General features: G+C 48.4%; 1 protein-coding gene across 1 annotated transcript in view; it reads left to right on the top strand.

The window, feature by feature from the left end:
- LOC149334069 (uncharacterized) overlaps positions 1-17,079 on the top strand; it is a 60,050-nt gene that overhangs the window by 26,310 nt on the left and 16,661 nt on the right. The window contains exon 9 of the mRNA XM_089555005.1: positions 11,198-11,293. Within this exon, the coding sequence (XP_089411131.1) occupies positions 11,198-11,293 (96 nt within the window). The remainder of the gene's footprint in view (positions 1-11,197; positions 11,294-17,079) is intronic.

The following is a 17,079-nucleotide window of genomic DNA, read 5'->3' as shown; positions in this document are numbered from 1 at the left end:
AGCCTCAGGACATAAGACACAATTTTAGAGTTGGCCATCCACAAAGAACACAGCAAGGCAAAAGACTCCTGCACCCCAGATTTTTCTTGTGTCTACTGTTTGAGTCTATTAACACAGCTTGCCGCGCACCGCACGCCACTATTAGGCACGCACTTACTGGCCGCGACATATCAGGCATGCGCGAAGGTAGCCGGCACCAGACGCATTAAACGATCTCGGTATGCGCTAAGGGGCGCCTGTGGCGGTACACGCTATGATAAACGAATCTGTAGAAAGCTTAGCACTCCGTCTTGCCCGAGGCCAGAGGATAGAAACACTGAAACAGCGCGGAGTCAAGAGCAACAGATAAAATATATATATGCATCCAGACGATAAGCAAGGTACTTACTTATAGTTAAAACTGCTATCTACAAATTTCGGTCAACCTTGCACGAGCGCGAGCCTGTAAGAAGTTGGTACGCAGCAGATTCCACTGGCAATGCCTAAAGAAGATTCAACGTGCATTGCTTTTGCCTGTGGCTTCAATTACTGCACCTTTGGTACAATTGTAGTGCTGTTTTATTTTTTAGTTTTCTCTCCTACTGTAATTATCCGATAACCTCGTCAACCTCAGAAAACAAAACTCTCAATCTGCCTCAGTAGAAGATCTACACAATGAATTTCGCCATGATACCAACAGCAGATATCACAAACACTTCACATCATGAATGTTCAATTTTGCTAAGTAATTACCGTACAGCTGCAGGTGACCTCCATGGGCATTATTCATGGAATGCTTATTCATGGAAGCCTTAGTCGCTTTGGGCCGTTAAACCCCATAAAACCAAACCAAACAAACCATTTTCAGCGCAACAAACACATAACGAAGAAGGAGAACACGCAGTAAGAACGCTGACTTCAAATGATGGTTTATTGACACAAATAAAATATATAGACAACAAGGTTCTGATATCCCAGATCACAAGCGCATTCCCCGCATATTAGCATCCGCGTTTAGCACGTTTAGCAAGTCAGCAGTTAACAAGTCAGCAGTGTACATAGGAAAAAACTGCTGACTTGTTAAACTTGTTAAACGCGGATGCGAATGTGTGGGGTATGCGCTTGTGATCTGGTGTATTAGAACCTTGTTGTCTATATATTTTGTTTGCGCCAATAAACCACCATTTGAAGTCAGCGTTCGTCCTGCGTGTTTGTAGCGCTGATAAAATGTATTCTACGTGCCAAGACCAACTTTCCCGTGTTTCCACTTTATCAGGCATTATCCAGATGCTTAAGAATCTGACATCTCGACTTTGTCGCAGTTTAACGCTTTGAGAAGAGGTTTGAAATAAAAATGCAGCACATTGTGCCGTAATATGGCTACAGATGGTGCACCTAGCATACAAAGCTAGGCGCCGGACTAATTACTCCATAGATGGTTGAAAGTTGAACTGGCACTTACTTGGCTCGACATGGCAAGCCTGAGCGAGATGCGATACACACGGACTCTAAGTCACCACGGAAGTCCCATTTCACGCGATTCTCCCAGACAAGTTTAGTCTTCCACCACTAATTGAATGCATCTTCCTCACTTCGTGATGGTGGTTCAAAAGTGAAGCTTCGGTACAATCACGCTTTCATTGATGGTGTCAGGTACACATGGGATGAAGCTTGGAGTAGCTTGAAACGGGACCGCCATCACGGTGCTACCGAATCTTCTGAGCTTCATTCGTTACCATGTCACGAAGCTATCGAATCTACTGAGCTTCCCCCGTTACCCCGTTGACGTTCACCTAGCTCGCCACCCAGTCCCGTTGCCCTAAATCTTAGTGCTAGAAGTATCTCAAACAAACTCCCTGATCTTCTCGCGCTTGTGTCCTCCCATGACCCTCACATTATTTACATCACTGAAACCTCGCTACACCCTGACATATACGACTCCGTAGCCCTCCACTACGGCGTCTCTCATAGCCTTAGTCGCTTTGGGACGTTAAACCCCATAAACCAAACCATATACGACTCTCAATTTACCCCACCTGGTTACCTTGCTATCCGTGCCGACAGGCATGAGGGCAAAGCGGTGGTGTAGCTTTACTTTTGCGTTCATATCTTAGATTTTCTATAATACCTGCTCCTTGCAACACTGAGTCAATTTGGTGCAAGCTTTATTTCGAAAACAGACTGTTATTATTGCCGTTTTTTACCGACCCCCCGGAACCTCTGCTGATGTTTTGCACTCTGTTGGTCAGTTCATACATAGCCTTTAAGTATCAAACATCATCTTCATGGGTGATTTCAACGTGCTTGGTATTCACTGGCCATCGATGTGTTATTCTGGCCGTGACCCTTCCTTAGCAAAAGAGTTGATGGATCTATCGCTCTCTCTTGGACTCACTCAAATAGTTACGCTTCCCACCAGGCTGAATTCACTGCTAGGCATAATCTTTTTAAGCCCCAACCTAATAGACGCCAGGTTTCAGTGTACGATTGTCGTTGGTATCTCTGACCATGAAGCAGTTCTCCTTACCCTGTCCCGCTTCTCTAGTAACCCACAGTACACCTTCACGTCATTTCCGGATTTCCATCACGCAGACGACAACTCCATAATTGACAAACTGGCTTAATGCTTCGACGCCTTCTGCGCGCTCAGTCGTGACGTCGACGTTAATGACCTCGTTGAATATTTTGAAAAAATTGTTAGACTGTGCATTAAACTGTTTGTTCCCGTCAAAACAAAGAAAAGAAATCCAACTCTTCCTTGGATTAATCGCGATGTTTTGCAGATGTCACGTCGTGTGGCCCGCCTGAGGCGCATGACACGTAACAATAACCCTGATGTTGTTGCTCGATTTCAAGGTGTCAAAAATGAACTTAGGATTAAAATGCACTCTGCTAAAGATTTCTATTTCCGCGTTCAGCTCCAAGGGCTGCTAAGAGATAACCCTCGTAAATTTTGGCGCTCTGTTCTACCCTCCAACACTTCCTCCACCTCATTCGTTATTAATGAAGAAATTGTGACAGACCCTGTTCAAATATCTGATGCATTTAATGTCTACTTTCATTCTGTTTTTTCACGTGATAATAACATGATTCCATCTTTCAGTCTTCCTAATCATGATCATTCTGTCTCAGTTATCACGGTTAGCACTCCGGGCATTTTAAATCTTATCTTGTGCCTTGACACCAAAAAAATGCGCTGGACCGGACTGTATCTCAAACACCTTCCTAGCACGTTATTCCCTTTGGTCATCTCAATATCTCTCAATTATTTTTCAAAAATCTTTCTACTGGCATTGTCCCTTCCTCATCGAAACTCGCCAACGCACTCCCTCTCTATAAATCCGGCAATAAACAACTGCTTTCTAACTATGGGCCGATCTCTTTAACTGCACACTCATGTAAGATCCTAGAGCACATTATTTATAAACACATTATAGAATTTATTGAAGCAAATAATATTCTGTCTAGAGTTCAACACGGGTTCCGTAAGGAGTTTAGTACAGTGACTCAGTTAACTGAATTTTCCCATGACATTCTTCTCAGCATAGACGCCGGTAACCAAATCGATGCCATATTCATCGATTTCTCAAAAGCTTTCGACACGGTCCTTCACTCTAAATTGTTATGCAAACTAAAAGTAATTCTCAATAACTCTGAACTCGTTGATTGGATTGCCGATTTCCTCTCACACCGCTCCCAGTCTGTCCGTTTCAATTCCGTCGATTCTTCCTTAGCCGATGTAACCTCAGGTGTTCCCTTAGGCTCTCTCCTTGGCCATTTGCTATTTTTGCTCTACATTAATGATCTATCTGACAATATAACCTCAAAGATCCGTCTATACGCCGATGATTGCGTACTGTACCACACTATCAACTCTGTTAATGATCACCTCCTTCTGAATGAGTCTCTTGGTATATTCCGTGATTGGTGCAATACGTGGCGGATGAACGTCAATTTCAGCAAAACAGTTGTCATGTCTTTCACCAACCGCCTATCAGCTTCTAATTACGAATATGCATCACTGCAAATGGTACATGAATATAAATATCTTGGTGTCGTTTTTTCTCACAATATGACACGGTCAAAACAGATCGATTACACCACAGCTAAAGCTCTTAAACAGGTAGGTTACTTGCGGCGCACAGTACAGGATGCTCCTAAAGAAACCAAATTGCTCATGTAGAAAACTCTAATTCGTCCTATGCTTGAATACGCGTCTAATGTTTGGAATCCATACAAGCAATGTGAAATCGATCAAATAGAATATGTGCAACGTAAAGCTATAAGATTTATTTTCCGCCGCTACGACTTTCATTTTTCACCTTCATCTGCGATGTCTTCCCTAAACTTAAACCCGCTCGCATGCAGCCGAAAAGCTGAGCCCTTAAAACTTCTTCGCTCAATAGTCCATTCTGCTAATTGCCTCTCAGAGGGTAAGCATATCTCTTTTTCAAAACCATCTGGAACCAGGAGCCATGACGATCTTAATATCCAACCTTTGTTTGCCCGCACTAACGTTTTCAAATACAGCTTTTTTCCGCGCACTGTGGAGAGTTGAAACTCTTTGGATGGTAACATTCGTGCATTATCAATCTCTGATTTTGCGTCAGCAATTGAGTCGTAGCATTGTATGTTTCTGTTCTCATCGTTTATATTTGTAATGCTTGTGTTACGTTGCCCGAAAGGCTAGTCACAAGCAAGGGCGACCGGAGCGCAGAGCGAACAACACAGGAGGCACCGAACAATAGCGCGCACACCAGTCAGGCACTTCCTTCTCATCGTCTTCTGTGAATATCCGTTGCATGGCCCCCCGTCCGGAAAAACACCGTCACGGTGTACTGGATGACGTCGAGCGGCAGGGCGAGAGGTAGGGTTTCAGGCGAGAGACGTGGACGATATCACGTTGAAGGTGGCGGGAGGAAGCGGGCTGGAAGGCTGGAGCGATCTCGTAAGTGACAGCAGTTACCTGGCGCAGGACACGGTACGGGCCAACATAACGGGACAGAAGTTTTTCGGAGAGGCCGACGCGGCGAGATGGGGACCAAAGCAAGACGAGGGAGCCAGGAGAGAAAGAGACTGTGCGGTGACGGCGGTTGTAGAACTCCTGCTGGGAGGCCTGCGAGGCGAGAAGTCGGGAGCGTGCAAGTTGACGGGCGTAGTCAGCACGGGCAGTGGCGTCTTGGGCGTATTCAGAGGACGGAGCAGCAGGAGTAGGCAGCAGCGTGTCCAAAGGCAATTGGGGCTCGCGGCCGTATAAAAGGTAAAAAGGGGAGTAACCGGCTGTATCATGGCGGGAGGAGTTGTATGCGAAGGTAACATACCGTATAAATAAGGACGGAATTTGCCAACTGCCCAGACAAGGGCTAAGCACTCACGTTCTTTTATGGAGTAATTGCGCTCGGGCGCAGAAAGAAGGCGGCTGGCGTAGGCGATGACACGGTCCTGACCGGATTGTAGCTGAGAGAGCACAGCGCCGATGCCGTAGCCACTGGCGTCAGTACGGACTTCGGTGGGGGCCGCAACATCAAAGTGCGCCAAAACTGGTGTGGTGGTCAGCTTGGCGATCAAAGTGGAGAAGGCTCGTTTTTGGTCAGGTCCCCAGACGAAGGTGGCGTCTTTCTTCAATAGGTCGGTAAGGGGACGGGCGAGGTCGGCGAAGCCCTGGATGAATCGACGGAAGTACGAGCAGAGCCCCAAGAAGCTTCGGACGTCGTGGCAAGATCGGGGAAGGGGAAAGTCTTTCACGGCCCGGATCTTATCGGGATCAGGGTGAACCCCCTGGAAATCAACGATATGGCCCAAAATAGTGATCTGACGTCTCGCGAAACGGCACTTCGAGGAGTTAAGCTGTAGGCCGGCACGACGAAAGAGGGAAAGAATCTGGGAAAGGTCTTCTAGGTGGGATGAAAATGTAGGCGAAAATACAACGACGTCGTCCAGATAACACAGACAAGTGGTCCACTTAAATCCCTGCAAAAGGGCGTCCATCATGCGCTCAAATGTGGCTGGCGCGTTGCATAGGCCAAAAGGCATTACTTTGAACTGATATAGCCCATCAGGGGTCACAAAAGCGGTTTTCTCACGGTCCTTCTCATCGACGGCAATTTGCCAGTAGCCGGAACGAAGATCTATGGAGGAGAAGAATTTGGCTCCGTGTAGGCAGTCAAGGGCGTCGTCAATACGCGGCAGGGGGTAGACGTCTTTTTTAGTGATCTTATTGAGATGTCGATAATCTATGCAAAACCGCCATGAGCCGTCCTTTTTCTTCACTAGTACCACTGGAGAGGCCCAGGGACTGTGGGATGGGTCGATTATGTTCTTGGAAAGCATTTTTGAGACCTCGCTGTTTATGACCTTGCGCTCGGCGTGGGAGACACGGTAGGGCCTGCGGCGAATGGGAGGGGCATCGCCGGTGTCAATGCGGTGCGTCACAGCGAGAGTTTGGCCCAGTGAGGTGTTGTAGACGTCAAAAATGTCGGAGAACGACTGGAGAAGGTCACGAAGCTGAGAAGTTTGGGCGGGGCGGAGATCGGTGGGCATCATGGTCGTGAATGCGTCCGAGGACAGCGGAGTGGACCGCGGTGGGTCTGGTGGGTCGCGATTAGGAGAGGCATCTAATGGAGCCACATGGCACTGGGCGAGTGGGGACAACGTAGCGACGCACATGCCGGCTGGAAGCAGCTGTGAGGAGAAGCCGAAGTTCAAGAAAGGTAGACACAGGTTGTTGGCTGTGACGGTGGCGATGGTATGGGGCAGGACAACACTGCGGGTCAGTGCGAGGTCAAGGACTGGCGCAACGATGTAGTCACCATCGGGAACAGGGCGAGAAGGTGTGAGGGAAACGAAAGATAAGGCTTGAGGGGGCAGGTGGGCATAGTCGGGGCAGGTCAACCGGAGCGACGAGTCGATGGGGTCAGGATTGAGTTGGGGAAGTTCAAGATGAAGGACACCCTGCGAGCAGTCAATGAGGGCAGAATGATCCGACAAAAAGTCTAAACCGAGAATGAGGTCATGGGCGCATGTGGTAAGGACGGTGAACTGAACCGGCGTACTGTGGTCACCGATTGTCACGCGAGCGGTGCACAGTCCCTCGACAGCAGGCATAGCACCATCCGCGACGCGCACACAGGACGTTGCAGGCGTAAGGACTTTGCGTAGGCGACGGCGGAGGGCAGCACTCATCACGGAAATATGGGCACCGGTGTCAATAAGGGCTTGCACAGGAACACGTCGTCAACTGTAACGTCTAGCAGATTGGGTCGAGTCGTCAGTAGAGGGTTTGAGGTCCGGGTCGTTGATGCAGCGTCACCTCCGGGAGCTGCATCACTTAGTTTTCCCGATGAGAGGGGCGGTAGGACGCAGCAGTCGAAACACGAGGCGACTGCGGTGAGCGTGAGCGGCGGGCCAGCGGCGAAGGCGAACGGGAGGACTGTCGTGGAGGTTGATCGGCGGCCTCAGACGTCTCGGATGGGCGGCGGGGTGAAAAGCGGCGTGTGTAGTTTGGACGGTAGTAGGAGGTGTCTCGCGGGGGTGACGACCAGGGGCTGCGGCAGTGGCGGGCAATGTGGCCGACCCGAGAGCATTGAAAACAGATTGGGCGGTCGTCTGCCGTGCGCCACTCATTCGGATCGCGGTAACGCCGTGGTGAATAATAGGTGGGACGGAAAGGGACTGGAGGTGGTGGCTGAGGGGACGAGTTTCCGATTGCGCACAAAGCCGGAGGGAGGTTGAGATGGGCGAGTTCTTGCCGCACGACAGCCTGAATAAGCGACACGGAAGGCAGTGTGTCATTAGGTGTGGTCGATGATGTTACCACAGGGGCTAGGGCTTCGAGTTCACGGCGAACAATTCTTGTCACAGTGTCGGTGACAGGAGGAGACTCTGAGGGCACCTGAGTTTGAAGTCGTTGGTCCTGGCAAGAAGATGTAGCGGCTGTGTTTGGGAGTCGGGAAAACTGCTGAGAAATGCGACGGCTTTTGACTTGTTCGAAGCGACGGCACTCCTTGATAATGCTGTCAACAGTTGTGCAGTCTTTGCAAACGAGCAGATGAAAGGCATCGTTAGCAATGCCTTTCAGCACGTGGTCCACCTTGTCGGACTCGTTCATGGTGGCATCGACTTTGTGGCATAGTGCCAATACGTCCTGTATATAGGCCACGTAACTTTCCGTCGACGACTGCGCACGAGAAGCAAGCTGTTTTTTCGCAGTGATCTGCTTATCGTCAGGTCTTCCGAAGAGTGCTCGCAATTTCTCTTTGAATATATCCCAACTGGTAAGTTCTTCTTCGTTGGTTTCAAACCACACCCTCGCCGTTCCATTCAGATAGAAAATTACGTTAGCAAGCATTAACGTTTGACCCCACCGGTTATATGCGCTTACTCTTTCGTAGAGGCTTAACCAGTCGTCGACATCGGTGCCGTCGTTTCCCGAAAATGTACCGGGGTCATGGGACGAAGCCATGACCACGAAAGGAGCAGCAGAAGTGGTCGGCGACTCGCTGGGTGGGGCCATGATGGTAGTAGCACCGGTTTGACGACCGCTTCGGAGCTCCGTGGTACTGGGAACGATACCCAGCACCTCCACCAAAGATGTTACGTTGCCCGAAAGGCTAGTCACAAGCAAGGGCGACCGGAGCGCAGAGCGAACAACACAGGAGGCACCGAACAATAGCGCGCGCACACCAGTCAGGCACTTCCTTCTCATCGTCTTCTGTGAATATCCGTTGCACTTTTTATGTACCGTTGTAGGCGTGGAATTGGTCCACATTTTATGTACCCACTCCTGCTATAGCCCCTAGAATGGGGCTGCAGTATTTTCAAAAAAATAAATAACATAAATAAATTCAGTTACTCAAGCTCAAGTAAGTTGGATCTACCATGCGTTTCCAGTTGCTGCTCGTTAAACAAAGAAGGGCTAGTAACACTGCCTAGATTGAGGTGAGCAAGTAGCCTGGCCATGCCCAGGTTTAGTGGCCATGTCGAAAAGAAAATTGTTATTTTGTAATGAATGTCCCAAAGCTGTACATGGGGCTATGCAGGATGCCGCACTGGGAGCCTTTAAATAATTTCGACTTCCTCGGGTTCATCAACGTGCGCTGTTAATACAAAGCATACGGGCGTTTGTTAATTTACTTTCCATCGAAACACAGCCGCCGCAAATAGGATTGGTCCCCTGCCCTTTAGTTCAGCAACACACCCGCAGTCACGAAGCCATTCCGCTAGGTCCAAAATGTTAGGAATCAGCTCGTGGTGGGCCACTTCTTTTCACTTCAGCTACCTTTTTGGTCACAAGACCTCTTTTGAGCGAAGGCCAACGCACTGTATACACGCACACTAAATCTGTTAACAAGTACGCTTGCTGCAGGTCTTTTTCATCACCGTCGCTGGTTTGCACGAATTTACAGCAGCGGTACTCGTGCAACTTTCCCAGTGCAGCAACATTACTAGTCCTATTACGATAAAAGCCGTCGGCGGTGTGTTCGCAGATAGTACCGAAAATTCTACCGACGACACGATAGAAAGTTTACGTCATTAAGCGGCCTCATGACGGGCACAGAAGGCCGAGCACCGCCACCTCGGACAATCCTATACATGTCACGCGTTTATATTTACTTGTCACTGGCCGATCTACAGTGGCGCCAGTTCGTATCCTATCATTCATATCAAAATTGTGTCGCTTGGCGTACGGCGTTCCGGGTGCTCTCATACGATTTCTCGTTTCATATACCTTACATGTGCTCGTCAAGTTGGAGGCGAGCTTGCGACAGGGATTCGAACCGACATATGCACTTTGAATTGTGTGCCTTCCCATACTTTCGTACGTGCGTGTGTATATGTTGGTGGGAGCCAGTGTGCCGGGAGACAGTAATGCTTTCACATTCCCACACGTATGCTGTCTTAAGTGTCTGTTCATTTTTGTTTCATCGCTGCGCACGTTTTTACGACCTTCATATTGTCTGCGTAACCTGTAGCGGTCAGATATGCCGCTGATCAGTGTCATTCTGTCTTCGCAGGGGACTGTAAACTGAAAGACCTATTGCAGCTAAGCTACATATAAGCATTTTAGAGGACATGTGCCTCCCAGGGCACTGATAGGCGAAGCAGACATCGGTGACATGAGGCACAGGGAAAGCAACGGCTGGCACCACAGACATAGGAAAGTTCACCTGCAGCTTAAAAACGCTACCACTGCTTACGATTATGAGCGTTTCCCACTGAATGCACAGTCAGTCAAGTAGAAGAGCAATCGTTTTCAAAAGTTATTCTAATCATTTAGCCATGAGCTCTTCATTTTTTTTTCCTGTCAGCGAGAGCTCCCAGCAAGTACCTGCATTGCTTGGCCCATGTAGTATGCCATGTTGCAAGAGTTCTCAAACCTGTTCTTCCTTGAAGTAAATTTATGGTTTCTAGAACACCTAAACCTATGCATGCCTTAGCCCCACATTCTCTTTACTCGTTTATAGTGGGTCTAACCACACTGATTCTTCATGGCAGGATGTTTCATTGCGCACCCACTCATTCTTAATTGTATATGGACATTTATTTTGAATTAATATCGAGCTAGAAGAACTCCGCAGTACCTTGAGGGAAGGGAGATGAGAATTATTGATAACCCAAAATAGTGAACAAGGGTCGAGGGGCAGCATTAGTACGCTAACCCACATTTCGAGAAGCGGACTTGACAAGTGAGTGATCTTCTTGTTGTAATGTTGGCCAGCGGAATGAGGCACCACCGTAACCCTTGTTCACTTCGTCTCATGTAAGCTTGGAGTGGTGTAGTCTAGGACATTCGGCGCTTTTAAAGCACCTCTTGAAAGCTGCTGCGGTTGCCTGAGGCTAAAAGCACTGAGAACCCCTGCCACAGTTACCCACCTGTTTTAAAAGTGGGTTATTTTTTCATCTATTTTGCAAGCAAAGTTCTAATCTCATCATCACTGTTCCATACGGCTTTTAAGGATTGTATTGCTAGCAAGCTTATTACAGAGTACTTCGGTTTTCCATCCCTCTTATTGCTCTGAGAAATCCTGGTTTGGCATGTGTCTTCATAATGAGTGGTTATTTCGACTTGCAGAAATTGTTTCGCGGCCCAAAGACAGAAATTGAAGCAAGATGCATTGTGCGATGACATGTCTTGCCGCATTACAGATGCTTTGAATTATGCAGGGATGACGATTTGAAGAATAAAAAGTGTTCAACAGATTTTTTTTTACCTTTACAGGGACAATGCTTTGTTGCAATCAACCCAGCTGCATTTGCTCCTGACTTTGAAGACAGAATGCAGGATCTGATGAGCATGGCGCGGTCTCAGGAGCCTGTAAGTGACGCGACATGCAGATACAAAATGAAGAGGAAGCCACTGAGCTTTAGTAAGGCAAATGAACAAAATAATAATAGTTCAATCAAACGCGCTTTTTATAAACAACGTTGCCGCTTTATTTCTGTTCAGCAAATTCTGAAATTTTTCAGCAGTCTTCAGCTATAAGGAAAGACTTACTGTAGCCTTCTTGTCTCCAGTGTAATCCCCGACAAGAAATGGAGCTTGCCGCTGAAGGGAGTCCGCTGTTGTGACGCTTTGGACGTCAGTGTCGCCTGCCACTCTAAGGCGTGCAGTGCTGGCGGAATTATGACTGATATCAATTAACTTAGTACGCTTCTCAATTTTATCTAAAATAACTCTAAATCAACAGATAGTTTTCCCTTAGTGTGCATAGCGTTCATTTTGTGCTTTTAAAGTTCATCTCGTCTATTCCTGCTGCAATTTATTTCTCCTGCAGCGAAAAAGTTTGCTTTAGCTACGCAATTCAGCCGTGATAGTTGTTTTTCAGACTTCCTTCGGGCATCGGTGTCGGATGGTGCAGCAACGTCGTTTACTTCAGCACCTTGAAACATGTCCGAAACTCAGTTTCCTGCTTTTTGTACTATGAACGTTGTGGTGGCGGTGAGCACGTTTTCTGGTGTTCCCTGGCATGTAGATTTTTAGGCTCAGCTCTGTAGAGTTCGTTGTTGGGTGCGTCGGCCCTTTCAGTCAGAAAGTAACGATAGTCACAGGTTAAATTTTCATAACTGTTTGTCAGCTTTAACTGGCTGGCGGTATGGCAAACATGAACTGTCGCGGCCATTCCCTTTTTCTACAGGAAAACTAATGCATCCCCGGTCTCCAGTATAATGAAAACACACTTCAAACACACCACATTTTTTACATACAGAATGACTAATGGCGCACTGATATTGCCAGCTGCGGTGCATTTATTCGTAGAAGCCACCAATTTACTTATTTCAGCCCTCTAAATGGCAGTTTTAGCTCCCATGAACCAGATGAACCAGATTTGTCGAGGGCGCAAATCGAAGTAAGCTAAAATTTAACTGAATATTTAAAATTTGAACAAAACTTTCCTCTTATTCAGTTACGTTGCCTTATGTGCAGCGACTTTATGTAAAAAAACGATTCCGAAAAAAGCTGAGCCAGGCTATGTATTGCCGGAATTACAGGATGATCAAAATTATCCTTTGCAGATTTTTAAATTTAGGTGCTGAAAAGTACGTAAAGTACACCACTGCAAATAAGTTATGCGAGTAGGGGGACAGGAAGTGATGTAATTGTCTGTCAGGCACATAAATACCTAAAATCGATTAATGTGCATTTTAGTGACTGCATAAGCAGGCATAGGATGTTTCACCTAAGATTTCACACAGTTTTTCAAAAGAGGGTTTTGCAGTAAGAAGACAACTTTTTTCAGCGGTGACACATATCAGAATGCAGCGAAAGTGTCTTAATTTGTAGGCTAGTTAACTAATATGAAATAGTTGACTTTTGTTAACTATTAATATTACGGTCCTTAATTATTGAGAGGCGTGTAACCCACCGTAAGTAATATCCATATCAATTTTAAAATTTCGATAACGCGGTTGACCTCGGCGCTGTGGCCCAACAAATTTTGCCTACATGTCGCCAAAATACATGCACTATCGAGAAGCTTGCAGGCAAGCCAACTTTTTCAGTGGACGTAACTCATCGAAATAGCCGAAATTTTGGCGGCCACAGCGCCGAGGGAAACCGCATTTTCGGATCTTTAGAAACTGATTTCGATAGTTTAGTCCTCTCTGAGGAGTTTCTGATGGGTTGTCCTCGAGTGAGCATCACTAGCTGAGCCAGGAACGAGCGCCCAAGACAGAAAGGGAGGTGAAAGGGTGTCAGTAAGTCAGGAAGGTTGTCGCGCAGGTTGACGCCGTCCCACCGCTGGAATTAATCGCGTCCATACAACATGAATTCAGGCCTTTGGCGAGGCAAAACTTGAGCGTGCAAAGAGAATCAAAGTCAGATTTTTTTTTTTGATCTCGAAGGGGATCAGGAAGTATTTCTAGATTTCTATATATAAGAAATGACGACTAGATAAGCTTCTCTGTAATCCGGAAGTAAGGACCCATTGCAATCAGGCTAATGACGCACTCCTTGCATCAACATACCGCGCGCCGGCGCGCTGGCAGCCTAGCGCTCGCTTGGTGCTGCTAGGCCTAACTTGCCTCGCGTCGAAGCCACAGCGGGCGGTTCTTTGGAACTAGGCAGCGCCTATCATAATGGACTTAATCTTGTAAATTTTTTAACTGTAAAGATTGTTACATAGGCCTCAAGCCTGCCCTTCTGATCTAATTTACATCGCCTCAACCATCACTGGATTCGATTCTGTAAAAAAAACAACCTGCTTTCTACAGCCATTACTTTGTAGCTGCTGTACGAGACAATGAATCCGCTCGAAAGTAAAATTTGCACAATAGTCTTCAATCGCTGCACCTATGTGGCACGTATGTGTAACTCAGGGCACAAAAAAATAAGGCTGTCCGCACACGGTGCTTCTGAGCTGCAGAAGTTTTAAGAATTGGACAAACATTTTAAGCAAATAGGTAAACCCAATGTATAACATCGGTCTGGTCGGAAATATTTTATGATTAACAAATGTGTATTATGGAAGCATGATGTTTGTTGCGTAGACGCCGCCGTACTATTTTGTATTTGTTATCCCGTAGGTATGGTCTATGGTGGAGAGATGGCAGGAATTTCGGTTTCTTGACAGTAAAAGAAGCAAAACAAACAAGGGTTGATGGTGGAGACGCAGTGTGCTTAGCAAATGTTTTGCTAGCAGGGCTTCATAAAGACAAGGCGTCTTTTCGAAACGTTGGCTAGCAGGCTAATCCCCCCGCCCCCTCCCCGCTACTTAAACCACTGTTTGTTCACTTTGTTTTGCGCTCGTAGGTAAGGTGCCATTTTCGCACTGACAAGAGCAGCTCTCGGTGGCAAAACCTGTGTGGTGAAACCTTTTACATTGTCTAAAAAAATTCATCGGCGATTACGGCATTCCCTAATGTGAAATTGGAGCGGAACTCTTGAGCCTACTGGGGCAGCACCGCAATTTTTTCCGTGCAAGCATAACGAATTCCTTCCTTCCTCCATGCGTGCAAGCGAGGTCGCGGAGCGCAGGTGGCTTCCTTGCTTGTCTCTTCGCTCTTCTACTTCCTCCTGTGACGATGATGTTGATATTGTTACGAAGAACACAAGCTGGCAGTGGCGCGCGATGGAGCGCTCACGTATAGGCCAGCCACCCTTAAATCATCTCTTGTCCATCGTTCATCACGCCTCATTCTTCGGCTGGCCGCCACACAACATTTGGCGTGAGGTGCGGGGGTTCCTTCATCGCCATCCTGGTCCCGAAGCTTCGGCATCCTGCGCCTGCCGTGGACTTCAGCCGTGAGTACCTAGTCCGCCCCGCCCGGCCGTGCCCCAGTCCGTCCGACTTGAACCGACCTCGCCTCTCACCCCATCCCTATCCCTCGCCCGGACCACAGGACACTACGAACTGACAACGTTGCCGCGACCAGAATTACCCCACCGACCCAAGACCCTGGCCACACGTGAGGACACCGCCCCACTACCCCTGCCGTTCGGTACTTCCAAGGACCTCGGCCGTCAGCTCCTGGCACCCTACGGCCCGGATGCTTCGTGGACCGGGACTCATTCGCCTATCGTCTCATCCACTGTGGCGGCCAGCACTTCACTACCTTGCCACTCCTTTTCTGCCCTGGAAGCCATCGCCGGATTGCGCATGCCTTCGTCGATGTCTTCTATTTACGATCGGGGCGATCACTCGGTGGCCCTGGGTAATGTTGCGAAGAAGACGATGCTGGCAGTGGCGCGGGACGCAATGCTCGTGCTAGGCCAGCGGCCATTATATCATCTCTTGTCCATCATTCATAACGCCTCATTCTTCGGCTGGCCGCCACGTAACAATGTGACTCTTCGTTCGAACGGACGGTCACATTTGATCTGTGCCAGCCTGAATGTTGCTTTAGTTCCACCAAGAAGTGAGGAAGCTGGTGTGTCAACTATATCGGGATGTGACAGGCCTCTGTCGCTTTGTTGTCTTCCATTGCTGAAGCCGACCTTGCGTTACGGGTACAGCATTGACGTTGTATGCGGAGCCACATGTCTGAACGCGAAGCGCTCCTGGGAAGGTGGCTCCCTCACTATGCGGCAGGGAGAATCGATCCGAAATGAACACGAGGTGTTCAAAGCTTTGCAATGATTGCCTCCTAGTTCGACACAGAGGGGCTTGCACTAAGGGCGCTGGGTGAAAGCATCGGCGATACACCAGGGTGCGTCGGCTGCCGGCGTCGGCCTCGCATTCGGGAGGTGCTGGGTTCTATCCCCAGTGCCGCCGGGTACCCACCGGTTTCTTTAATGGGTACAAGATTTCCCCTGGCCTGGTGCTCGGCTCTTCTAGGGTGAAATGCTTGAGAAAAGGGTCTTAGACCAAACAGTCGCCTTGACGGATGAGTGATAATTTCCCCCGCCAAGCAACCATTAGTCCGCCTCGTGCGGCATAAGCCCAATCGGCGTCGGCTGTGGCAGCTGCAACGCCGCTCCTTAACCCGTTTCCGTCGAGTGAGTGAGACGCATGGCTCCGAAGCGGCCCAGTGATTCCGCGCCAAGCGGTTCGGGGAAGCGGCAGTGGGTTGACCACAGGGCTTTCGCCAAGAACACTTTAGAATTTCCAAAGTGTCTTCGGTACTAGAGCGCAGCTAATTGCCGCCCATTCCTGCGGTTCGCGGCGTCGCTTTTATCCCACGTAACCAGCTTCGCAGCTAGGTCAGCGCGCTCCTGGCGCCATTTCTCCCGCACGCCCAAACCGAAACGCATAGCCGCTGCCGTTCGCCACTGCGTGTACCCCCCCCCCTTTCCGTCTCTCTTCCTCCGTGGAGCGCACTGTGTTCTCTGGTTGCCGAAGCGCCGACTCGGCGTAAGCGGATCGCCGTGCGTGCGTCCCAAGACGAAATGCAGATTCACGTTCACTTGACTCGCTAGCAGCGTCAGCGGCATCAGTAAGCCGCTGCTATCTCTTAGCCGCGCAACGTTCCTAATCGCCCACGCGCTGCCTCCAGCGACCTCCCGATAACTTAATGGCTATCTTCGCTCCTCCTCCAATGCAACCCCTGTGCGGCGTCAATCAGAGTGCCGGATCGGTGGCAGCGGATCTCGATACGTGCACCGTCCGAGCCGAAACGCATAGCCACCACGGTTCACCACTGTGAACCGCTTGTCCATATATATATATATATATATATATATATATATATATATATATATATATATATATATATATATATATATATATATATATATATATATAGCTTATTATCCAACCGCTGGACCCGGTGGAACTTCTTCGTCTGCCGTTGCTGCAGATCGAGCTGCAAAATAACAATTTGTCTGCAATTGCACATACACGTCTTGCTAGAATTCTTTGCCTCAATCTATCGAAAAGCTGAAACAGCTGATGAGTTGCGCTCAAATTTCGCATTAGGAATTAACATAATCATAGGCAATTTTTTTTCTGTTTACCTCTCGGGAATGAAATGCGGACCATCACAGGTTCCCTTAAATTGCCTCCACGGCTACCCTAATTTCGCTGCTGACAGCTGTGCGACCGACTTCGTGCTGTCTCCTTCCTGCTATGCTCGCGTTGACGCGCAGAGGCATGGCAGCGTTTCCAGCTTGCGTGGCTTGGTACGTGTACTGCCGTACTGCTTTCCAAAGTTCGCGAACTCTCT

This window comes from Amblyomma mixtum, chromosome 8, assembly GCF_055824585.1.
Source record: "Amblyomma mixtum isolate Tamu chromosome 8, ASM5582458v1, whole genome shotgun sequence".
Taxonomy (NCBI): Eukaryota; Metazoa; Arthropoda; class Arachnida; order Ixodida; family Ixodidae; genus Amblyomma; species Amblyomma mixtum.
Note: the sequence above shows the minus strand (reverse complement) of the source record. Positions and strands in the feature narration are given on the sequence as shown.